Raw genomic sequence first — 23,494 nt, 5'->3', positions numbered from 1 at the left:
GATAACATAAAAAAGTTTCTCAAATTTTATGAAATGAGATCATCATCTTCTATATATATAAAGTGCACCCCAATATGGTGAAAACATTCAAAATACCTTAAATTGTCCTCTAGAATTTCAAAAATTATAATTGAACCAAAATGAGTTAAAGTAATTTACCACATTTTAATTTTCAATGAATTTAAACTTAAAATTTTAGGGAGAAAAAAAAGAAAAAAAAAACTCCCACGTTAGTACGTTAGTGAGTGGCTAGGTTTCATGTTTTCGTGTGGCAATAGGCTAGTCTATGTACATAAAGTGAGTATCCCAAAATGGTGAAACATTCAAAATACTATAAATTGTCCTTTAAGAATTTCAAAATTTACAATTGAACCAAAAAAATTAAAATAATTCACCACGTTTTAATTTTTAATGAATTTAAATTTAAAACTTTAGAAAAAAAAAAAAACAAAAAAACTCCCATGTTAGTGGGTGGTTAGGTTTCATGGTTTTGCTTTATTTCTTTCTTTTTAATAATTTTTAATAAAAATATAAATTAGTTTTTCAAATAAAAAAATATAAAAAGGCAAACTGCCCTGGTCATTGTAATATTCCAATCCAACAATACATTACCATGTGAATAAATTAGTCATGTGGTGAAAATTTTCCGTCCATCTAAGTCATTTTCGTATATTGCTATTTAATATTACGGTATATCAATATTTTTCTTCACTTGTAAGTAAGTGGTATTATGTTTGATTCTCGCTAAAAGTAAATTTAAATCATATTATTACTAATCTATTGTGAGATTAATCATCCTCTTTAATATAGATAATATCATTTGTTAATAAAAAAAAAAAAAACCAAAAAAAAAAAGTTAGTTGTCAGATATTATACAAAGCCGAATTATACATAATATAAGCAAATGAACAAGGCCCCCAAAGGTCGCCTCCTTTTTAGAACACGCGCATTTCTTACCAAATTAGCAAATAACATATACGCGCCTGTCTCTACAGATTTGAGAGTTGGAACAAGTGTGCCTTCCCGTGCTCTCTGCTCTCTCTCGCTCTGCAACTGCCTTCCTCGCCTTATCCCTTCATTCTTCCACCTCCCTTCTTCAAAATTCCCGCGCCATGGCCGAAGATTCCAGAGCCATTGTATCATGGCGGAGAATCCCGAGCCTCAACGCCTCCCGCTGCGCCCTCACCGACGCCGCGGACCACCACGAAACGCTGTGGACGACCGCGCAGCTCAGCTTCAGCAGCGGCGGCGGTACTCGGTACAATTTCGCCTGCATTTCGGTGGCGGAAAGGGGAGAACAGAGGAACGAGTTTTCGCCGACCTCGGCTCAGCTGTTGAAGCATCCGTTGGCTATTCTCGCATGCGTGCCCAAAGACGTTGCTCTGTTTGCTGCCGGAGCCGTCGCTGGAGCCGCCGCTAAGAGCGTCACGGCTCCGCTTGACCGCATCAAGATTCTTATGCAGGTGCTCTTAACTCTCTCTCTCTCTCTCTCTCTCTCTCTCTCTACCTTTAATTTTATTACATTTCCCACAATTTTATTACCCGATATGCTTCCGTACGGCGTCGTATGCAAGAGATTGAGCGGCCCTTTGCCTTTTGCTTTCTGGTTTCGGTGAAAATACAGATAGAATGTTCAAAATTTGTTGCTTCTGGGAAATTAAAGAAGGCATTCGTTACAAAATTTAGAATTTTTATTTGCATTTGTGAATTTTGGAAGTAGCTAATTTGAGAAAATAGCATAGAACAGAATACATTACTCTGGAATTTTCAAAAGTAATTCTGGGTGGTTGCTTTTGCTGCAAGGAAGGCAAAGATTTCTGATTGCGGGGAAAAAAAATTCAATATTTGATTTGTTATTCTGTTAATTGCATTGTGGTTAAGGGCCGTAAATTAGCAGCAAATCGTATTCTTCACTATTGCTTTCGATCTAAATCAAGTAGTAGTTTAATTGGAAATGTTCAGTACTCGAAAATATGTTCACATCTTTGCAGACTCATGGCGTGCGAGTTGGGCAACAAAGCGCTAAGAAGGCTATCAGTTTTGTCGAGGTATGTTATGGTTGGTCCGGACCATCCTCTGGCTCTGCCCAGTTTTTAAAACCTCATAAATTATATGCATTTGTCTTACAGTCATGCATTCAAGTCCATTGCCTGCTCGCTAATTTCTCATATTGTGGTTTTGTGGCTTACATAATGTAGATTTAAGATTTTTTCAAGAGTTGCGTAGTTTATGGTCTTTCAAAATTTTATTACTTTATTATTAACATATCTTTTAGAAGCATTTGACATTATCCTGTATGATCACCTCCTCATGTTTAATGTCGGGTCATACCCTGCAGGCTATAACAATGATAGGGAAGGAAGAAGGGATTAAAGGGTACTGGAAAGGCAACCTTCCTCAGGTTCTTTGCTGATTAAATTTCCCATTTTGTTATATTACTTTCCCATGCTCTACGGAAGGGGTTTGCTTGAGTTGCATTTAATTTTTGAAAATTCTTTTGATTGTTTAGGTGATACGGATTCTCCCTTACAGTGCTGTCCAGCTTTTTGCTTATGAAGCTTACAAGGTAATAGTGAAACCCTCTTTACAAAAATGTTTGTATAACATTCCATGTATTCAGATCTTAAAGCTTCTTTTTTAATTTGATTTTGAAGAAACTCTTTAGGGGCAAAGATGGTGAGCTATCTCTTCTAGGAAGACTTGCAGCAGGTGCTTGTGCTGGCATGACATCCACCTTTGTGAGTAATACATTTATGGTCATTTGTGGTACTGCGACATTTTTATTTGATGAGCCTTTTCGTGTTATCGTCAACCTGTTTGTCAGGGTAGTACTCCATGGAACATGTAAACCGTGTATTTTACTTCTAAAGTCTACTCTATGGGTAGTCTTTAATATTGTTGATTTTTTTATCTACCTTTTTTCGTTCTACCTGTTATGTCGAACTATTCAAAGATGTACCATTTTCCTCCTTGTAGGTAACATATCCATTGGATGTTCTGAGGTTGCGCCTAGCAGTTGAACCAGGGTACCGAACTATGTCTGAGGTATGACTGACCTGATAGTGTTATTTATGAATAGCTGCCATTATCTTCATGAAAGATGAATTTTGAAGTGTTGTTTCCAGATTGCCTTAAACATGCTAAAAGAGGAAGGAGTTGCATCCTTCTACTATGGTCTTGGACCTTCTCTGATTGGAATTGCTCCATATATTGCTATGAACTTTTGCATTTTTGACTTGTGAGTCCACTCGTACCTCATTCTTTGTCACAATAAGGATAATACGATAATGTATTCTATGTTAGTTATAGTTGTCTTTGGATTGCAGGGTGAAGAAGTCTCTACCGGAGGATTTTCAAAAGAAAGCTGAAGCATCTCTATTAACGGGTTTGGTATCAGCTTCCCTTGCCACACTCACATGTTATCCTTTGGACACTGTGAGAAGACAGATGCAAATGAAGGGCACACCTTACAAGTCGGTTTTGGATGCCATTCCAGGTAGTGTTAAATATTTTTACCATCTGGCACTGAGATACAAGTGACGCATGGTGTTAAATATTTTCACACATGTTCTCTCTATTAACAGGTTTGTGTGTGTGTGTGGGACTCAAGTTATGGTATATAGGAAAATTTTATTATCTTGTTCGTCGCTTCTGTCTCTGTTTGTAATGAAGTTACATTTTTAGGTCCATAGTCAAAGTCATTGATCTGAGTTGATGTTGCTTGTGCAGGTATTGTGGAGCGTGATGGACTTGTAGGCTTATATAGGGGTTTCTTGCCTAATGCTTTGAAAACTTTACCGAACAGCAGGTTCCATGCACACCCTGTCTATTTTTTCCCTCTCGCATTATGTTAAAGTATATGTCGAATGATCTCATTCCTAAGCGCAGTTTTGGTTATTGTTCCATGCTTGGGGATCTATCGATTTTTCAATCCTCGTACTGTATTAGCTGATGAAATCTCCTTCTTTCAACTGCAGCATTAGGCTCACTACTTACGACATGGTCAAGCGTCTCATTTCAACCAGCCAAAAAGAGTTTCAGAGAATTGTGGAGGAAAATCGCAGTAAACACAGTTAAAAGGCTGTCAGTTGAACTGTCCAACATTTTGTGCTGCTGTATTGTTTTTGGCTCACCAAACTACGCGAGTACTAGGAGGCTTAACCTTCACCGAATTTTGTTCCCGACATCAGGTGGGACTTGTATTGTGAGGACTGAGCTGCCTAGTGAATGCTTTGTCCCGAGGTTCTATTTTTGTAGGACAATCATTAGTTCTAGTTCTAGTTCTAGTTAGGTTGCCTATTTTTTGTGGAATTTTGTATTCCACCTGGCTATGCAGTGAGTTTGAGATTATGTTAGGTAGAAACCCTTGTTGTAATGTAATCGCTACAGGTAATGGAAGCTGTTCTGATATAATTTTCATGTAGTAATTCTTTGCTTGGCTCAATTCTATCAGAATTGAACACACGATATTATAACACGTCAACATGTTTGTGACACTTAGTTCATAAATTTTATGACTGCTGAAAAATGTGTCTAGGCAAGTATTACTGCAAAAAACTTGTTTATGTTTCATCAATTTCTGAGTTATATGCATCAATTTCCAGGCTAATGATACAAAGTCTTGTGAAAATACATTGACGGTATATGTTAGGAGGAACTGCATGAAACGATAACTCAAAATGATGGTATCTTAAATTAATCACACAACTTCGACCAAAAAAAAAAATAAAATCACAGACACCTTGTTGGTATCGTAAGTCAAAATGCGGGTAACGGGTTTGGACACCACCACATTGGCATCCCCTTCTCACTTTAAAGCCTCCATTCAGGGGGCCAAACGAGGTCGTTTTGGAAGGTGGGTATGGTAAGTAGGCATAAACTCCGTTTTCAATGTCCGTACAGTTTGGGTGGTAGAGGATCGAAGAGAGATGGAAGATAGATTTGACCGTTAATTCCGTTTTGCTGCAGCGAGCAGTGGAGATTTGGAGAAGAAGAAGACTGACTCTGCAGCTTCTGTAACCTCAAAAACCCTAATTAAACTCCCCCCCCCCCCTTTTCAAGGTCCTTCAAACAAATCGCAATGCCTTGTGGCGCTGCTGCTCTGCAACTCTCGCTTCCTACCTGCGCTTTCAACAAATCTTCTCGAAAGCCTCTCAATTTCAGACATTGCCGTTTCCGAACCGTCGCATCCTCTTCCTCCTCCTCCTCCTCTCAAGACGGAGATGTTAACGACGAAAATCGAGCCGGAAACGGCAGGTAAGAGTTCTCTGTTTGGCTCCCGAGAAAATTTTTGCAGGAAAAGAAAAAGAGTAGGATTGGATTGTAAATTCGTGTTTTTTTAACAGAAATCAACGGCAGACGCAAGTGATTTTAGTGGAGAGATATGGAAATGGCACTGCTAAGAGGTCAGATTGCAAATTTGAAATTTGATTAACCTGTTCAAATTTTAAACCCCCAAATGGTGTTGATTTCTGTGCTGTTTTTATTGAATTGTGGTTTGGTTTCGCGAGCAGGTATGTGGTAGATGATGAATTTCAAGTGCAGACATTTGTCGAGGACGAACTTATTGGTTCGGTATCAGATAGTTCCGGGAGCTCACATTTCAACAACGAAAAATTATCATGGCTTCCGGATATTGTCAAAGATTTTATCTTTCCTGCAGGCTTCCCAGGTGACTGACATACCTTTATTTAATAGATTGTATAGAAGAATAGACCTAAACATGATTCGCGGTGCTAAGTTTTTAACTTCGTGTTTTTCACTTTCGTGCAGGATCGGTTTCTGATGATTATTTGTTGTACATGTTGTTACAGTTCCCTACCAATGTTACTGCATGGATATGCCATACCTTAGTCACATCTAGTCTCCTAAAGGTTGGTTGGTTAGTTAGTTAGTTAGTTAGTGGATGAATCATTTGTCTTTTGAAAATGGTGTTTTACATTGTAATCGTGCGCTACTTGCAGGCTGTCGGTGTTGGCTCTTTCTCAGGCAGTACGGCTGCTGCTTCAGCGGCTGCTATAAGGTGGATATTCCTTTTTGTTTTCTGTATCTTTAATTTTTGTGGAATCATACGTGCAAGTTACGTTCAACTTCTAGGATTTGAATCTAGAGATTTGCCTAAGACTCGAAAGCAAAGGACATCATCTGTTCAGCATTTTTATGTATAAAGCAACGTTTGTGTATCAATTCTTTTTGTTAGACTGAACTGTAGGCTATAAGATTGTTTCTGCAGATGGGTTTCAAAAGATGGAATTGGAGCTGTTGGACGCTTATTTATCGGTTTGCCAATCATAAAGAGAGCTAAATGGAATACAAGGTTATGTGCTGAATTTTGTCAGTGACTATGCTCTCCTTTTTCAGGTGGGCGATTTGGAAATGTTTTTGATGATGATCCAAAGCAGTGGCGCTTGTATGCAGACTTTATTGGCAGTGCTGGAAGGTTCATCTAACAAACTTTCTGTTGGATATTGCATGATTGAAATTAAAATGAATTGTTGGGTAATTAGATTTTTAATATATTATGCAGCATTTTCGATCTTACTACACCATTGTATCCTGCCTATTTCCTGCCATTGGCATCTCTCGGAAATCTTGCAAAGGTATAGAACTGCTGTCCTATGTTGCCTAGATTGGTTGTACAATCACATCTGCTGCACTAGCTTCTGTTATCTCTATAAGTTTGGTTCCTGAAAAATGCATTATTCCCTCTAGTCATTTTAATTCTATATTTTTCCACCATAGCAGCATTCAGCTGATGATTGAGAATTCCAATATTTACATGATGTTGGCATCTAAACAGGCTGTTGCGAGAGGGCTAAAAGATCCTTCAAACCGTGTTATTCAAAATCATTTTGCAGTTGAGGGAAATCTTGGGGAGATAGCAGCAAAGGTCATTTTTTTTAATCAAACTTCACATAATTATTTAATCAACAAAAGAAGACAAAAACTTCTCGTGATTTGAGTAAAGCAATATTGCCTCGCTATATCTTTCCCCCTTTCATTGAACTATTTTTAAAAGAGACCGCTCTTCTCATAATTAATTGATCAAATGTTTCAGGAGGAAGTATGGGAAGTGGCTGCTCAGCTGCTTGGCTTGGGCTTGGGCATACTGTTCCTCGTAAGTTATTTTGTTTCTGATGATGATCTTTATTCTCTAGAAAGTAATGTGAACTTAGCAGTGACCAGCTTCTTTTGTTGATGTATTTAAATGATCTAGAATCGTGAATGCAGGACACCCCAGGCCTTGTAAAAGCATACCCAGTATTGGCAACGACATGGATGTTCATGCGACTACTACATCTTTGGTTACGTTATCAATCACTTTCTGTTCTCCAATTTGACTCGGTAAGACTGTCTCTCTCTTGCACTGGATAATAAGGGGAAAACTAGGAGATTTGATTTAAGGGTTAGTTCATATACAAACTATTCTTTCTGTTTTACTTTCTTACAGCTAAATCTTAAGCGTGCTCGTCTACTGATTAAATCGCATGTATTACATTCTATTGTACCTGGTAAGATATGTACCTTTTTCTCATCCTCTGCTTATAGAGATGTTAGATCATAAACAATGACCTTTCTCTCTGGTGGTTTAATTTAGGTGTTGTTGATTGCAATAGGGAAGAAAACATATTAATATGGCAAAGATTCATGAAACCACGAATTACATTTGGTGTGCCCTTGGAGGAGATGATTTCTGGAGAGAGAGCCGCTCCTACGGTAAAGGTTACGCTTACAAACATCTCACCATCTCTGTTTGTCAGTTGTTTGTTATACAGTCCTTCATTCTTTTATCTTCTCGTCTTTCATCCCTTAATAACAGGTGAAGGAACTTCTGGAATTATACGCAAAGGAGAAGTATATTCTTGTCGTGAACCGACAAATAAGCGAGTTTGAGGTCTTTGTTTCGTTCAAGGTATGCATATAAATTGCTAGTAAGGGTATACAGAAGATTGTTGTTCTCAACTTTTCATCCACCTTGAAATGACAAAAGAATAATATTAATGCAGGTTGGAGCTACGAGTATCTCGGTCTTACGAAGTGTGTGGCAGGCTTATTGGCTCCATGCCAACCGGAATAGCTTAGGAAATGCATTTGACCAACTTACAGAAAGCCGGTTGGAGATGGAAGACCGGTTCGAGGACTTCATCCAGCAGTTAAATGGAAGTGGATGGGATACAAATCAAATGAATCTGAAGGTCCCCAAGGAAATCTCCCTTGATGAATTGAACCCCGCTTGAGATTTCATATACCGGCATCAAAATAGGCATGTAGGTTTCACAGATGACAGAACAAGCACCAAGGATGATGAGGTTTGGATAGCTCTTCCAAGAAGTAAATTGTACCAAGGTGAGGTCTGGTTCAATTCCTAACACTGGGGAATCACACAATGGTAGTAAAAAGGTGAGGGTGAAATACCTCTATGAGTCTTCCCAACCCCCAGAATGATGGACTGTCGTGACGAAGCCACTAGCTGATCCTTTTTTGTAAAAGAAAATTACAAAAAAAATACGATTTTGTACCACTTTGGAACAGCCAAGTTTGCCCATAAAACATTTAAGTAAGCAACATGCCACATCAACCTATATTATATAATTTTATTTACTTAAATTGGCCATACTATTAGAGATATTGTCTTAGAAGTTACATTTTATGTTAATCTAGTGATAAGGATCTTGCACGGCAAGGTTTCAACTTGGATCATTTTAGAAGGTTTCTGCCTGTTGCCCATACTCTAGCTTTGGATTTTCTTAATAAACAGCTTACCACTCACTACTCATCCAATCAGTGGCAAAGTAAAAGAATTAAGAATTAAACCAAATATTTCCTATATAATTTAACTAAAGAAGCGATTGTCAAGAGTTTGTAGCTCAAACGGTAAAAGCTTTTACTTCAGCACACATCCCATATTTGTACTTCTCTCCCTTAATATCTTTGGTATTAAAAAATGAGTAAATTGATGTTTAACCTCTAAATTATTATCCTAGTTGATATTGAATCTTGAACTATTTGAAATTAACCATTAACCCCTTCCCGTCAAATTTGATGAAGTTTCTCCACCTTGTCGTCAAATACTGGCACGTGAATCAATTTTGAGGGTAAAGTCATGCCAGTATTTAAGGGCAAAGTGGATGTAATGTCATCGAATATTTCAGTGAGTGGTTAATTGGTTGATTTTTTTTTTTTTTTTTTTTTTTTGTAACAAAAAGTTTAAGGGAAGATTGCCTACTCTCACCACCAGCACCAAGGCATACCCACAACCTCAAGCCAGAAAAAACTTATGCGTGACATCTAACTGCCAGCTGCTACAGGTAAGGATTTACGAAAGAATTTACAAGCTGCGCACCAACGAGAACTGTTGGCAGCGGGGATCCAACTTGGATTGAGGTCAACCACAAGCACGTCCTTACCAACTGAATCAACCCTGGTTCACAGAGTTAATTTATTTAAAAAAAAATTCAGAGAATCAATTTCCAATGGGATAATAATTCACGCGATTGAACCACGGTTTAACCATAAAAAATATAAGGGTTAATAGATCCCAGTGCTATTGATCTTATATTTGAAAAGAATTTGTGATGCATAATAGTCCATGGAGCACTTAATTATATACAACTTGAATTAGTGGTTTGACGTCGAATCACAAAAAGGGAATGCTTGCCCTTGTTTGCAGCCAAGTTAATTAATTTGTTGATCACATATGCAATCTCTCTTGGGTTGCCTTGTCATTATCATCCAATTAACCAATCATTAAGTCTCTAATCCTTATTTGATTGCATTTGCTTGCGTTTGTCAGTTCGATGCTTAATGTATGTTAGTAGTGGTATTTGATGAAGATAATTCTAATTTGTACACCATCTTGTTAATAACTATACGTTGGTCGTCAAAATTTTAGCATGTCTACTCTAATATCACGTTAAGATTTTAAATTAGTAGTTCTCATTTCTAATCAATATTAATATTGTCTTTAACTTAATCATTTTCATATACCAACATGTACGAAGTTTTATGCACGTTTTAGCAGTACAAAATGCCGTAATTTTTTTATGATATTTTTTATTGGCAACTCCGCACCGTGCAGCATAAGAAAAAATGTGTTAATCTTGATAATTATTTTATTTTCTGCTTAGTGTTTGTTAAACAATGTTGGTGGACAATAATTAATTTCTAAAGCAATAGAAATACATGATTATGGACTACAACTTTGCAAGAAACCTCCTTTTTAATGGCATATATATATATATATATTATCTTTCCCCATCAGGGAACCACCATCCCATATGGTTCTAGCATTACCATACATTAACAATGAGATACATTATATATTAACTATAGTTAATCTGTCTTAACATTGATTACCTATATTATGTTTGATGATAATATTTTTATGTGTACTTAGAACACTCATCACATGTGGTGCTATTTATAAGTTGATATATCATACATTCAGGTTTCCCTTAATTTACTTTGATTATTTTACTGTATTTATGCCTTGCATAAAAGAAATGCACCTCATACGGCTCAAACAAAATTGACTGAAGCAATAAAAGAAAAGTAATTTATGTAAAATAAAATTATCATTATGCAACGTTCTAATTCAATAATACAATTTCTACGAAAAAAATCTCTACGAAAAACGAACTCTATTCGTTGTACAAACTGATAGAGTTCCATTCACATGGGGCATGAAAACCAAATGTCCGAGTCGCTATATTATATCAATTATTTTTCACTTAATAGGCCAATAATAATAGCATACTCCCGACTCCATGATGAACAAGGGAAGAGATTCCTACGGATTTCTTCGACCAAATTCTTGGAATTTGGAAATTTGGATCTTTAAAATTTGATTTAACGATTATAATTATTATAACTTTTAAAAAAACTTTCTATTTATAGTCGTTGGATGAAATTTCAAAACTCTGAATATTCAAATCCTTAAAATCTAGTGAGAGAGATTCGGAGAACAATGGTTACAATACAGCTCAAAGGGCCCCGTCCCTTCACCAATCACGACACGTCGCGCTTGAAGCAACCACCAAGCGCGGGACCCACAAACAAACGGTGGCACCAGATCGTCACACCCACAGCTCGAATATAGCTTCGTCCCTGTCACCGTGCACGTAGCACCTCTGCAACCCACCGCCTCAGCGACGTCGTTTTCCGCAAACATAAATCGCGAGTCGGTAGGCCAAACGGTCACTCGCGCGGTGATGATGAAAGATATCGGCAAACGGTCTCGTCATGAATCCCGAAGCGGGTAGAGAAGGGCAAATTAGTTATTTCACAATTAATATTTTCTTTTCTGTTCTTTTTCGCTCTTCTTCTTTTCTTCATTAATAGACTGTTACGTGTGCTCTAAGCGAAAACCAAGTAAGCCCCAACCCCTCTCTCTCTCTCTCTCTCTAAAACCCTTCACAGTGTGCACGATTCTCTCTCTCTCTAACACCTGAGGAGTTACAGATTCACAAACACAAAAACCAGTTTTATAAGTTTTGATCAGATTTTTCTTCCGGTTGTAGAGAGAGAAGGGGTCATATATTTTCTGCTGTTTTTGGAGAGAGAGGATTTTTGAGGTGGTTGGGAGTGATGGATGTTTAGGGTTTTCTATGGGAGGGATGAGAAAATAGTAAAAACGATCAAGAAAAGCAAAATGCGTAAGTCTTTCAAGGATTCTATCAAGGCGCTCGAAGCTGATATCCAGTTCGCCAACACTCTGTAAGAACTCCTGTTCTTTCTCTCAAATTTCATCCCGTTTTGTTAATTTTATAAAACTTTCAGATTCTGGGTCGTACCCAATTCCCAATTTTTCCCTTGGGTTTATGTGATTTTTATGGAAAATTATCGTATTAGCAATTTGATGATTTTTCAGAATTTGGGCTCTCTGTTTCACATAATTTTTGTTAATCTCTTATGTTTCTGGATTTTTTTCATGTACTTAGCATTGCAGAATTTACTTATATGTTGAACAATTCACTTCTGTTTCCGATGTTAGGCTCGATGTATCCAAACTGCCTCTTGATTTGGTAGTTGTTCTTGTTCAAATTCTTACTATTTGGTATAGGGGGATTTGAGCTTGTTCTTTCTGCTTTTACACTGATTTGTGTGGTGGATTGGATAACTTATTTCGGTAGAACTTTAAATCTGCAGTTAATTTTGATATAGGATAATATCCTGATCCTGTTCGCATCTTGCCAATCTGGGAACTTTTGTTGGTGCACTGCATAATCTAATGTTTTACTTTCTTAAAATTTTGTTTTGATGCATCATTTGCTTTGGAATTTTCTGAGGGAGAGATGTATCTTATGGGTTTTATCCATTGAAATTTTATTGTATACAGGGCTTCTGATTATCCGAGGGAATACGACGGGGCCTGCCTCCAAATGAGATTATCCTATAGGCCGGCCGCACAATTCTTCTGGTTTCTTATTCGGTGGACTGATTGTCACCTTGCTGGAGCCTTGGGATTGCTCAGAATTCTAATATACAAGGTGAATTGCAGTTTATTCCACGCCTATGTAATGTTATTTTTAGCTTAGTTGATAGATAGTGACCCCTCCGTCCAACTTTTAATCTGGTGTATTGGTAATAAAGAAATGGTAGCTTCTTGTCTTTGCTGTGATGGTGTCAATTTTGTCGCAGGCGTACGAGGATGGGAAGACCACCATGTCTATTCATGAAAGAGAAGCTAGTCTAAAAGAGTTCTATGGTAAGTAAATTGACGGCGATTTGTGTTCTTTTATTCGAATTCTTGAACAGAAGTGTTTATAAAATAACGATGTACAACTGTTTAGCAATGCCATTTTGACTGTTTCAAAACAGGCGTGATATTTCCCTCGTTATTGCAACTCCAGAGAGGAATGACTGATGTAGAAGATAGGAAACAGAAAGAAATCTTATCCGCCAAGTACAAGAGAAAAAATGAGACGGACAAAGGAAAGCTCACTGAAATTGATTTAGAGCGAGAAGAAGAATGTGGTATTTGCATGGAGATGAACAGCAAGGTCGTATTGCCCAATTGCAGTCATTCTATGTGTATGAAGTGCTACCGAAACTGGTAAGCAGCTGTTACTTTGTCCTTCGTTTTCCCCTTTTGCTTGTTGATTTTATTTTCTCATTTTTCTTAACGAAAGCACAAGTGGTTGAAGATTCTAGTAATCTTTACTTGCACATAGATAGGCTGAAATTTGGCTGAAACACAATAATTTAGATCGGTATACTTCGAAATTTAGCAGTCGATATACCAGATGACGGAAATATTTCTAGGGTAGACGTTTCTATACTGCAAGAGTGAATTACAGTTAGACAAACACTAACAAGAATGAATTGAAAGTGAGAAGATGATGTTCGGTTCTCATAAGTGATAACATAGCACGAAGGTCGAGTCGTCACTAGCATATATAATCGGAATCTAAGACGTATGTTTTTCCTTTGGCTACACCAATTCATGCAAATATGCACAGCTGAGAAGATTTCCCCTTTGATTTGTGTAGGCGTACGCGGTCTCAATCGTGCCCCTTCTGTCGGGACAGTCTCAAAAGAGTCAACTCAAGTGATCTTTGGATCTACACCAGCAACAGCGAGATTGTTGATCTGTCTGCAATCTCTAGGGAGAATTCGAAGAGACTTTTTATGTACATCGATAAGCTTCCTCTCATCGCCCCAAATCCTGCGTTTGTTTCGTATGATCTTCGTCGGTAAGGGGTTCATACTCGCATGTTCTTTCGGTCCTTGTTATCAGTAAGGACAATTAACAGGGGCTGGAGTATCAACTGGGACATTCTCGTTACAATTCTTTCCATATTTCCCATTTAAATTGGAAAATGTAAATAGTGTTGCATTACTTTGACAATTTTTTCTTTAATTTGTAATTAATTGCAATACTACCATTTTATTTGTGTTAGTTTAGAGGTTCCTTATCTTTGTAAGCAAGCATGAAAGTTGTTTTCTTTATTGGTGGAAAGGCAAGGCGGAACACGGTGTGTAAGCAACCAGTTTCCGATTTTTCTTCCAAGGGCCGGGAACCTGTTTGGTGGAAGATGCGGCGCTGCCGCACACACGTCGATCATCCAGACCGCGGTAGACGCCGTGCCGATAGTGACCTACACATGACATTACAATTTTCAGATGCTTATGCACAAGCTCTCTTAAAAAGACAAAGACGCATCTAAAGCTGAACATTACAACATAGAATCAACTGTTCAGATATTAATATCCAAAAGAGGTGGGCATATATGTACAGAAACAAGTGCATTTTGATGGCATTGCTTTGATCCTATGTAGTACTAGCTTGGTACCGATGAGTTTTAAAAGAAAAAAAACGGATATCAAAAAAAAAATTGTGTTTGGTAAACATTCAACTTCAACATTTTGTTTCACAGTTTTGGATGAAAAAAAACTAAAAGTTGTGATAAAAATAAGCCTTGATATGTAAGTTATTTTCTAATCTTATGGGTTTATGCTAAGACACCTTGGGTCTTCCTTGTGGATTGAGCTTTAGGAAAACACCTTTATCTCACATAATTCACAGTTTTAGGTAAAAAAAAAAAAAAAAAAGTTAAAAGTAGTGGTAAAAATAAATTACTCGTTTAAGGAAAAAAAAAAGTCGAGCAATGCTCTGTTGTACCAAATTAATACGAAATGGAAGAAATCACTGAGGAAGTGGCAACCACAAGAAAAAAACAAACTAGATTTTATGGTACTTGTAACCTCAGCCACAAGAAATGCCACAACAGTCAATTGTGTACAAATTTCCAAAACCCCCCCCCCCCCCCCCTCTCTTCAGATAAGGCAAAGATAAGGCCGATACCCTCACAGCCGTCAGATGGATACTCTCCTCAATCCAACGCCCACGAACCCGCCACATCGGATCATCCATTCGAACCCGATAAAATACTTCAACTTCCACCTCCACATAAATCCCAACCAAATTCACTTAAAACATACATTGCAATCTTAGCACACAACCATGGCAACAACCACAGCTGCTGCCGCCGCTGCATCCTCATTCATCGGGACACGCCTTCCGACCGACGCGTACTCGAACTCGGGACGGGTCCAGGCCCGTTTCGGATTCGGCGCCAAGAAGCCCAAGAAAACAAAACCCACTTTCTCAACAGACCGCCCGCTCTGGTACCCGGGCGCCAAGGCTCCTGAATGGCTGGACGGGAGCTTGGTGGGCGACTACGGGTTCGACCCGTTCGGTTTGGGCAAACCCGCGGAGTATTTACAGTACGACTACGACGGGTTGGACCAGAATTTGGCCAAGAACTTGGCGGGTGACGTTATCGGGACCCGAACCGAAACCGCGGACGTCCAGTCGACGCCGTTTCAGCCTTACACGGAGGTGTTTGGGCTGCAGAGGTTTAGGGAGTGCGAGCTGATTCATGGAAGGTGGGCCATGCTCGCCACGCTCGGTGCTCTCACTGTTGAGTCCGTCACCGGTATCACATGGCAAGACGCCGGAAAGGTACTTAACTTCCATTTTTCATGTTTTGATTTGGCGCCAAATCAAATTGACTATATTCTCCCTCGTTACGAAGTTCGTCATTTGATTCACTCCTCACGATCACTTAAATAGAAAAAATTCAGAGAGTAACAAAGAAACAAATTAGGCTCTTTCTATGGTTACCACGTCGATTAATCTCTAGTCGTTTGAAAATTAATAAAAAACGTTTAGACCTGTTTAGGCGTTCGTTTAATCTGCTCATATTTGTCTAAGCATCCGCCTAAGTTATATCTCTCATTTAGACATAAAATACATAACTTTCAGTTTGCATTTTTTTTTAATAAATTTTAAAAAACTTGTTAAATATTTAGATGAATACATATTATATGTTTGTTTCTCATATTTTCATTAACTTCTAATACTTTATAATTTATATATCATTCTATTTTGCAAGTTAGTATCTCAATAAAATTATGTATTTTTTTTTAAGTAGAAGTAGACACTTATTTATACAATATATAACAAATTTTCTTAAATCCAACCTTAGCCCTAGACTTTAATCCACCACCTAACTAGTGTCTAGTATCTTTTAAAATGCTTACATGAAGTGTATTTTTTTCGCCTGTTCACTTCACACAGTCAACACTAATTATGTTGACCTATTTGTACAGGTGGAGCTCATCGAAGGATCATCCTACTTGGGTCAGCCACTCCCTTTCTCGCTAACCACGTTGATCTGGATCGAAGTTCTAGTGATTGGTTACATCGAGTTCCAGAGGAACGCCGAGCTCGACCCGGAAAAGAGGTTGTACCCGGGTGGCAAGTTCTTCGACCCGTTGGGTCTTGCTGCTGACCCGGAAAAGAAGGCCACTCTTCAGCTGGCCGAAATCAAGCACGCCCGCCTCGCCATGGTTGCGTTCCTGGGGTTTGCCGTGCAAGCCGCCGTCACCGGGAAGGGACCACTTAATAACTGGGCTACCCATTTGAGTGACCCGCTCCACACCACCATTATTGACGCCTTCTCTTCTTAGAGAAGTATCTTTATGTGCATATCATGTTTGGTTTTTTAATCAGTAGACCATGATCATGTACCGTTGGTTAATTAGCTGAATCATGATATGTACTGCTTAAGCTTGTAAAGATTGTGATGGGATCAAAGGATTAGTGTATGCAATGGCATGTGAGCTTTTCCTATTTGCTAAATGACTACATGGTTGATATGTTACATTGCTTGCTTTAGACGTAAAACAATTTATTTCGAGTTAATAAGTATATTTTTTAACCACCATGAGACGACTCAGTGGTTGGAGATGAATTCTAGACTCGTATTTTATATGACACGTTCTGAGTTTGATTCTGGCGCTGATGAATCACATGATGGTGGATAGGGAATGTGGAAATGTCTTTATGAGTCTTCCCAATATCCGATACGATAGACTTATGTGTCGAAATCATGAAGTCATCAACTACTCCTTTTTTAAGGTAGAAAAAGTTAACCTATTTTCACTTTATAAACTTGATTGAAAATAAACATATTGCATTCACCAATTTTCTTTTAGCCTTGATCGACTATTTAAGATATTCTTATGGGTGAATAAACTCTAATTACAATTATCTAATTGAAAAATTCAAAACCCTAAGGACCCAATTGAAGAAAAGAAAACATAGCATATCAAGTTCGAGATTCAAGCATAATAACATAACTTACCAATTTGGCGACGAATAAGAATCTCACTCCTTATAAAATGTCGTTTTCTTTTAAAAAAACGATTGAAACTACAATAAATCAACTTAATTGGAGTCATTTTTTATCGCGTAAAAGAAAGATAGAGTTCTACAAGGTCTTATAGCTCAAATTCACAAAGAGTGTTTATCACTACAACCGTTGTAGATTCAAACTCCCCTCCTCCAGTAGAATCTTAACTCTTTGATTGGATTGGGCTTAGAATTCCCACTTTTGCAACTTCAAACGGCCCAAATCCGGTAAAATTCAAATCCCTTTGAGCAAAAAGCATCTGTTAGCTCAAATCCGAAAAATATTCCAGACTCTGCTTCTCCTCCAAATCACGAGTCCACGACGGCGGCAGTACACGACCTACCTCCTCCCGCCTTATCTCCATTAAAGAAGACTCCGGCCGGCGAAGGAAGCTTCTTCGACAGCTAATTCGAAACATTCCTAATGGTAACCTTCTCCTTTCCCTCTCGTCCACTGGGCTCACCAGGTGTTTGATTGTTTGCCTCTGAGAGACTGGATACTGTTTTTGCTTGTATAAATCTTTTACGTTGGTTATGAACTGTCTTTTATGTTTGGTAAATTTGATGATAATGTTACAGATGGTTGCATTTTGCACATGAAATGTGAATATTTACGGAAAAAGATTGGACATGGGAACTCGGAGTGGTTTGTGGAATTTCGGCAACAAGTTTTTCACATGTGGGATCATAGGCTTATATGTTTCAGACCGATTTGCGAGTGTTGCTCCGGTGCGTGGTTCCTCTATGTCGCCTACGTTAAACCCTGGAACTACTTCTTTGATGGGCTTGCCAATTGGTTGGTATATTGAAAGATATCTTATTAAGATTGTTGTGCTGTGCAATGTGATGGTTTATTTAGTGGTCTGATTGTGATTTGGTTGCAGATGACTATGTTTTGGTGGAGAAACGGTGTCTTCAAAGCTACAAGTTTTCACATGGTGACGTGGTAGTTTTCCGGTAATTTTTGCCCCCAATGTTGGTCGAATACCATTTGTGTGTGCCTGTCTGGTGAATTGTAATAAGAAACTAGACTTGTTGGAACATTTTGCAGCTCCCCAAGTAACCACAAGGAGAGTCACATAAAGAGAATAACTGCCTTACCTGGTGAGTGGATTGGAACACGTCGTTCCTATGATGTGGTGAAAATTCCAGAAGGACATTGTTGGGTTGAGGGAGACAATTCATCTTCTAGCTTGGATTCAAAGTCGTTTGGACCAGTAAGTTCCCCTTACTGCTAAGTTTGTGCACTACAAACAAGTAGTTTAGTGATAGTATAATTTATCATCATGGCCTTCATTATTTTGATTTGCTGCCTAAAGATGTGAAACCCTTCGCAGACTAGGTATCTGAACTTACTTCTGTATATTTATGGCAAATCACTCTGCTTGTTTATGCATACTCTAAAAAATTTTGAAATGCGGAGTAGGATGGAAATCGTTTAAATGAGACAGTATGTTATTTCAGGACACGATGAAGTTGAAATGCTGTATAGATAATTAGTTTGGCATTAGCACAAGACTTATCATTTTGAAAGAAGTTTGCAACCCGAGGCTATGCTAGATGTTTTTGTAATGCTTGACATGTTTTAGGAATTTCTTTCAGAAGTTACCTATGATCGTTTTTGTTCAATTGTCTGCATCAGAATTCATATTGCATTTTTGCAAATTAATTTGAAAATGTTGGCTTTCTTCTACTTTTTGGACACTTTGGCTAAGTTAAACAAGCTGTTGTTGGCAGATTCCTCTGGGTTTAGTTCAAGGAAGGGTTACCCACATTGTGTGGCCTCCTCAGAGAATGGGTGCTGTTGAGAGAATAACACCGCAAGACACGATTTCATCATCATAGTTGGACACACCTGCTGATCCCCACTTTTGAACGGGAGAACATATACTTCTTCTTTCTGGAGTTCTTTTATTTTGACCATTTGCCATGGCAGCAGCCTTTTATTGGAATATTGTTAGTCAAGGTAGATCAAGTAAGGTCGTTTGAACTTCCGGCCCTCCTTGAGGTTTAGCCATCAGCTCATCAAGTTCCTTTGTCTTAGCTCTTGTTTGGTTCTCTATCTAGTTATTTTCTTGTGCTAAATCTCGTCCACTGGTCAATTTAACAGTCTCTAGATTATTGATTCAACAAAAACTTCGTTTCAAGAAAAACTTAGTTTCGTTGTGAGTTAATTTTCTGTCAACTGGTTTGATTTCATTTAGAGGCTGGGGAAGTTTTGCTTTGTACCCTGACCTAGCGGTAGCCCTTCGTTGAGGCGGCTTGCCCCTTCCCTGGAGTTGGATTCAGTTGCGTGGTGAAACTAGCTCTAGTACCGATTACTAAGAGCAGAAACTTGCCCCTAAAATTCTACTTGTAAGGGAAGGGTGACCAAGAGCTCCTTAAACCACTTCAAGAATTAAGGTACGTTATATGATGTGGGATCACTGAGTTCTAAGAGCAATTACGTATTTATCTCTCATCACAGCTTGAATAGTCGCGTGATAACAAATGTAAACACATGACCGCATAAAACTTGTGAAACCATGTCTAGTTGGATGTGGGATCACCGAGTTCTAAGAGCAATTACGTATTTATATGTTATATAATATATTTAATTACAGCCGCCTAGATGTTTAGGCGCTAGACTTGTGGAACCATGTCTAGTTGGATTGGGTTGGCCTTTTCTGCTTTGGTCTAGTCACACCAAGTGAAACGTTTCCTTCGTGTCCTTTGGCACCTTCTTGGGAAAGGGATTGGTGAATTGTATATTTCTCTCCGTTCTCCAGCCAAATCAGAGTCTCATTGGGCTTCATGCCATGTCCCGCTAAATAATGGCATTTTCCTCCTCGCACTCTTTCGCCAACCCCTTTCTACCGTCGCCTTTTCCTATTGGCGACGAGTTGTTTTACCAAACAATAGGCCATGTGTTGTAAAATCGACAGTGTGTGTGCAGTGGAATAAGACACAAAATTTACGAGGTTCCTCTACAGTCAGTGTGACTGGAGTACGTCCTCGGGCAGTAGTGATGCTTTCATTATAATTGGAATAATAAGAGTACAAAGATAACTCTATTAATTCTCTCCTCTCCTCTTCCTCTCTTTCTCTTCCCTCGTCTCTTTTTCTCTCTGTGCTCTCTCTTCAAAGTATACGGAGTGCTCTATTTATAGAGCAACTCCAAGTACACATCTTTGACATTACAATCTCCACATATCAATATTCTGCCAAGGTTTTCAACCCTTTGGCAATGTTTTCAATGTTGTGGCAGGTATTCAATACTGTGGGCATTCATTACCCACTAGTATTTTCAACACTCCCCCTTGGATGCCCACATATCAACATTAGTTGCCTCGTTAAAATCTTGATCTATTTTTGGATGCTCCCCCTTGATGAGTTTCTCCCCCTGATTTCACATTCTTTAGGCTGATCATTGATCCTGCTACTTTAGTCTCTTAGCGGTGATAGTTGTCGAATGAGGTGTTTCACTTGTTGTTAACTTTCCACAGACTTGTTCTTGAACTGGGTTAGAGGGTCTTCTGCTAGACTTCCTCCAAAGGTCTGAATTTACCTATTTTATCTGGAGCTGAATTTGATTCAAGGGTGGTGGACACTTAATCTTGAATCGGACTTGTGATTTCTTCAAAGACCGTCTAGGCTTGATCTTGAATGAAATTGGACCATGAGGAGCTTCATGTGACAAGTGATCTTAGACTTTGTCGGGGATGAACTGACATGTGTTTGTTGTGGTTGTCTCCACAGGCTTCAATGTATCATTTTCACTTGCCTTACTTGCTCCCCTTGCAGAAGTGGTATTTTCCTTATGCAGGTTTGGCATCTTCTCGTGTAGTATTTGTCCTCTGATACAGGAGTGGGATGCAAACCTTGTATTTGAATGGACCATCACTTCTTGGTGGCAACGAAAGTTTGAGTGGAGGTTCCGACATATTGCTTTCTTTGTCCTTGTCTTGGCAGGTAAGAACAAGGACAAAGGAAAGGACAGGGAGATTGCATGATATGAGATACTCTTGCTCTCATCCCTGATGATATGAGATACTCTTACTCTGGTGTGACTTGTTTGTAGATGTATTTTCAGAGAGGAAGAAAACTGAGTATTTCGAGATACTTTGTGAAAGATGCATTCTCGGAGATGAGGAAGAGTTAAATATTTTTCAGTTCTGCCTTGCCATGGAGGACAGAGGTTGACATATATATGGATTTCCCAATAGCAGGTAGTAGTGATGTGCCTTTACTCTTATCAGCAACTGTGGTGTAATTAGAACAGTAAGATTCACGCGTTTTCAACTTTATCAGAGATCTTTGACAAAGTTGCACGTGATATCCAAGAGCTGAGATTGCGTCTGAGAAAATGTTGACAGACATCATGCAGAGAAATCCGGCTTTTGAAATTCGAAAATCGGTGTCTCTTCGATTTTTGAATAAGTGGTCATGTTGCCCCTCCTTTTATAGAGATATCAATTTTGTTCAGAAACACTCAGAAAATTGTTGCCTGCAGAAATTTCCCTTTCTTGCACTTCTGAGATTTTATCTGACTTCCTTCATCATTTCTGAAAATGGCTTGCCCATCTAACATTTGCTTAGATTTGAGTCTCAGGATTGATACAGACGAGCAGCGTCAGGATAACATATGGCGCTCGTCCTTCTCATCTTCTAATGGTCCTCTTACGGTTGGGGACTCTGTGATGAAGGATAACATAACTGCTACAGTGGTAGCCAGGAATTTTCTCACTCCAAAGGACAACATAATCCTTTCAAACCGGTCTGATGAAGCGGCCGTTCAAGACTCATTGGCACTCAGTGTTCAATGTGCGGGCTCTGTATCCAATATGGGCCAGCGCTTACTTGCTCGAACCCACCAAGTTGAATCATTAATGGCTGAGGTGGCAAGTCTTAAACAAGAGATTAGAGGGCTTAAGCATGAGAATAAAGTGTTACACATGCTTGCAAATAATTACTCTACGAGCATGAAAAGAAAACTCGACCAGCTACTGGAATCCGAAGGTCGGACTCAAAATGACAATCGGGGGTTCGAGTCTTTATTCCAAAGACATCCATTGTCTTAGCTGTCTGGAGTTCCACCAAGTATTGAGACTCCAAATAATCAACTTCTGGTGTCTTCCCCTTCTGGGGTACTTCCGAGTACTGAGGTTTCACATGAGCAACCTTTGTAAAGGATCCCTCCTATTTGTTTGTTTTAACTCATGTGTATGTAATTTCTCGGAGATATAAGCTTTATTTCATTCAGTGTATTGTGTTAAATACAATAAAGCATATATTTCACTAAGATGTGGTACTTCTGGACCAAATATCAATTTATCCTTACCCCTCGCGAAGATAAATGATCATTCTTAGTGTATTAATTATTTGAGTATTCAACTCATAATCTTCAATCCATATGATTCTTTAATGTCGTAAACATCATGGATAAGATTCGTGTTGACATATTGTTCGATTCTGCAGTTCGAGACAATATTTCTCTCAACACTTTATAATCTTTCTTAACTCTTCAGGAGTCCCAATTTAACATCATCAACTCTTGCAAGAGATTTTAGTATGTTGCAACAATACCATAATGGAAGTACTCACTAAGGCAATTCATACCATTCATTGGTATTGAGTACATATTTCATGCTTTACCCTTCCGAGGCTTTCTTCAAGCAATTTGAATCCTTCAGGGATTTTCTACATTTCATGACACATTTTCCTCTAGAATTTATACAAAGCAATTTGCTTCCATGTATATTTGAAGGATTTATTTATGGAGATATTATGTGGGCGACTCATAACCCTTCATATATAATTCTCCATTCATATGAACTCGTTTCCAACCCTGTGTCTTATCATATGAGTGTATTTCACGGTATTACAAATGCCCATATGTAACCTTCTAGGTTCAACATCTTTTGGCTATTTGTATTATATCCAAGTATATAGGTCTATTTTTCTAAGTTCTTACAAAATTATAATGGAATTTGCCTTTCTCCATCTTTAGCCCATAATTTTGTTGATGGAAAAAAAAACGGGACTCAATATCACCACAGCTCATTGATGAATTTAGTAGTTACTGGTAAAAACCAAAATTACCATTGGTTATTATCAATCTGTGATCCCACATTCTCATGTGCATGCGCATGCATAAAAGTTTTTCATTTCTTTTGGGATATCCATTGCCTCTTCAAGGGCATTACACTATCTCTTCCAGGATAGTTATAATTTAGAGAATGCGGATCATAACCTCCTTTTGAGCGTTATAGAGCTTGGATTTTAATCTCCACTTCGGGAGTTGAGTCATTAGAA

General features: G+C 38.4%; 5 protein-coding genes across 7 annotated transcripts; all 5 read left to right on the top strand.

Annotated features, from left to right (window-relative positions):
• Positions 1–978: 978 nt before the first annotated feature.
• On the top strand, positions 979–4,427 carry TAAC (thylakoid ATP/ADP carrier). Its single transcript, XM_068462363.2, has 10 exons — positions 979–1,463; positions 1,992–2,048; positions 2,339–2,401; positions 2,510–2,566; positions 2,655–2,738; positions 2,977–3,045; positions 3,126–3,238; positions 3,327–3,496; positions 3,730–3,808; positions 3,978–4,427. Exons 1-10 carry the CDS (start codon positions 1,113–1,115, stop codon positions 4,075–4,077), a joined length of 1,143 nt encoding a protein of 380 aa, XP_068318464.1. The 5' UTR covers positions 979–1,112; the 3' UTR covers positions 4,078–4,427.
• A 414-nt stretch (positions 4,428–4,841) lies between these two features.
• On the top strand, positions 4,842–8,607 carry RUS5 (root UVB sensitive protein (Protein of unknown function, DUF647)). 3 transcript variants are annotated; one of them, XM_068462113.2, is made up of 15 exons: positions 4,842–5,256; positions 5,346–5,405; positions 5,514–5,671; positions 5,773–5,873; positions 5,964–6,022; positions 6,233–6,279; positions 6,361–6,439; positions 6,527–6,599; positions 6,800–6,889; positions 7,058–7,117; positions 7,231–7,344; positions 7,451–7,511; positions 7,598–7,716; positions 7,820–7,912; positions 8,007–8,607. In XM_068462113.2, exons 1-15 carry the CDS (start codon positions 5,081–5,083, stop codon positions 8,235–8,237), a joined length of 1,521 nt encoding a protein of 506 aa, XP_068318214.1. In that variant the 5' UTR covers positions 4,842–5,080; the 3' UTR covers positions 8,238–8,607. The 3 variants fall into 3 exon arrangements, with proteins under 3 accessions (XP_068318214.1, XP_088548854.1, XP_068318215.1); XM_088692728.1 differs by having other exon boundaries at positions 4,897–5,256; positions 7,991–8,607; XM_068462114.2 differs by having other exon boundaries at positions 5,175–5,256; positions 5,814–5,873.
• A 2,732-nt stretch (positions 8,608–11,339) lies between these two features.
• Positions 11,340–13,900, top strand: LOC137723061 (E3 ubiquitin-protein ligase AIRP2). The gene is made up of 5 exons (XM_068462217.2): positions 11,340–11,715; positions 12,338–12,488; positions 12,640–12,706; positions 12,820–13,054; positions 13,491–13,900. Exons 1-5 carry the CDS (start codon positions 11,591–11,593, stop codon positions 13,696–13,698), a joined length of 786 nt encoding a protein of 261 aa, XP_068318318.1. The 5' UTR covers positions 11,340–11,590; the 3' UTR covers positions 13,699–13,900.
• A 1,018-nt stretch (positions 13,901–14,918) lies between these two features.
• Positions 14,919–16,670, top strand: LHCB4.1 (light harvesting complex photosystem II). The gene is made up of 2 exons (XM_068462737.2): positions 14,919–15,466; positions 16,117–16,670. The coding sequence occupies exons 1-2, from the start codon at positions 14,966–14,968 to the stop codon at positions 16,474–16,476; spliced, it is 861 nt and encodes a 286-aa protein (XP_068318838.1). The 5' UTR covers positions 14,919–14,965; the 3' UTR covers positions 16,477–16,670.
• Positions 16,671–17,416: 746 nt separating this feature from the next.
• LOC137723647 (uncharacterized) lies at positions 17,417–19,285 on the top strand. The gene is made up of 5 exons (XM_068462845.2): positions 17,417–17,627; positions 17,780–17,996; positions 18,085–18,157; positions 18,252–18,417; positions 18,938–19,285. Exons 2-5 carry the CDS (start codon positions 17,831–17,833, stop codon positions 19,043–19,045), a joined length of 513 nt encoding a protein of 170 aa, XP_068318946.1. The 5' UTR covers positions 17,417–17,627; positions 17,780–17,830; the 3' UTR covers positions 19,046–19,285.
• Positions 19,286–23,494: the final 4,209 nt, after the last annotated feature.

This window comes from Pyrus communis, chromosome 4, assembly GCF_041283825.1.
Source record: "Pyrus communis isolate YQ-2024b chromosome 4, ASM4128382v1, whole genome shotgun sequence".
NCBI lineage: Eukaryota > Viridiplantae > Streptophyta > Magnoliopsida > Rosales > Rosaceae > Pyrus > Pyrus communis.
The sequence above is the reverse complement of the archived record's forward strand: the minus strand, read 5'-3'. Positions and strand labels throughout refer to the sequence as shown.

What these genes read in the sequence shown, in the direction of transcription:
- TAAC (XM_068462363.2), top strand. Translation starts at nt 1,113, where the DNA reads ATGGCCGAAGATTCCAGAGCCATTGTATCATGGCGGAGAATCCCGAGC. An exon ending in GCATCAAGATTCTTATGCAG is followed by an intron (nt 1,464 to 1,991) that starts GTGCTCTTAACT and finishes ACATCTTTGCAG; the next exon opens with ACTCATGGCGTGCGAGTTGG. An exon ending in AACTTTTGCATTTTTGACTT is followed by an intron (nt 3,239 to 3,326) that starts GTGAGTCCACTC and finishes TTTGGATTGCAG; the next exon opens with GGTGAAGAAGTCTCTACCGG.
- RUS5 (XM_068462113.2), top strand. Translation starts at nt 5,081, where the DNA reads ATGCCTTGTGGCGCTGCTGCTCTGCAACTCTCGCTTCCTACCTGCGCT. An exon ending in AATCGAGCCGGAAACGGCAG is followed by an intron (nt 5,257 to 5,345) that starts GTAAGAGTTCTC and finishes TTTTTTTAACAG; the next exon opens with AAATCAACGGCAGACGCAAG. An exon ending in CTGTTCTCCAATTTGACTCG is followed by an intron (nt 7,345 to 7,450) that starts GTAAGACTGTCT and finishes ACTTTCTTACAG; the next exon opens with CTAAATCTTAAGCGTGCTCG.
- LOC137723061 (XM_068462217.2), top strand. Translation starts at nt 11,591, where the DNA reads ATGTTTAGGGTTTTCTATGGGAGGGATGAGAAAATAGTAAAAACGATC. An exon ending in TAGTCTAAAAGAGTTCTATG is followed by an intron (nt 12,707 to 12,819) that starts GTAAGTAAATTG and finishes GTTTCAAAACAG; the next exon opens with GCGTGATATTTCCCTCGTTA. An exon ending in ATGAAGTGCTACCGAAACTG is followed by an intron (nt 13,055 to 13,490) that starts GTAAGCAGCTGT and finishes TGATTTGTGTAG; the next exon opens with GCGTACGCGGTCTCAATCGT.
- LHCB4.1 (XM_068462737.2), top strand. Translation starts at nt 14,966, where the DNA reads ATGGCAACAACCACAGCTGCTGCCGCCGCTGCATCCTCATTCATCGGG. An exon ending in CATGGCAAGACGCCGGAAAG is followed by an intron (nt 15,467 to 16,116) that starts GTACTTAACTTC and finishes CTATTTGTACAG; the next exon opens with GTGGAGCTCATCGAAGGATC.
- LOC137723647 (XM_068462845.2), top strand. Translation starts at nt 17,831, where the DNA reads ATGGGAACTCGGAGTGGTTTGTGGAATTTCGGCAACAAGTTTTTCACA. An exon ending in GGTGACGTGGTAGTTTTCCG is followed by an intron (nt 18,158 to 18,251) that starts GTAATTTTTGCC and finishes AACATTTTGCAG; the next exon opens with CTCCCCAAGTAACCACAAGG. An exon ending in ATTCAAAGTCGTTTGGACCA is followed by an intron (nt 18,418 to 18,937) that starts GTAAGTTCCCCT and finishes TGTTGTTGGCAG; the next exon opens with ATTCCTCTGGGTTTAGTTCA.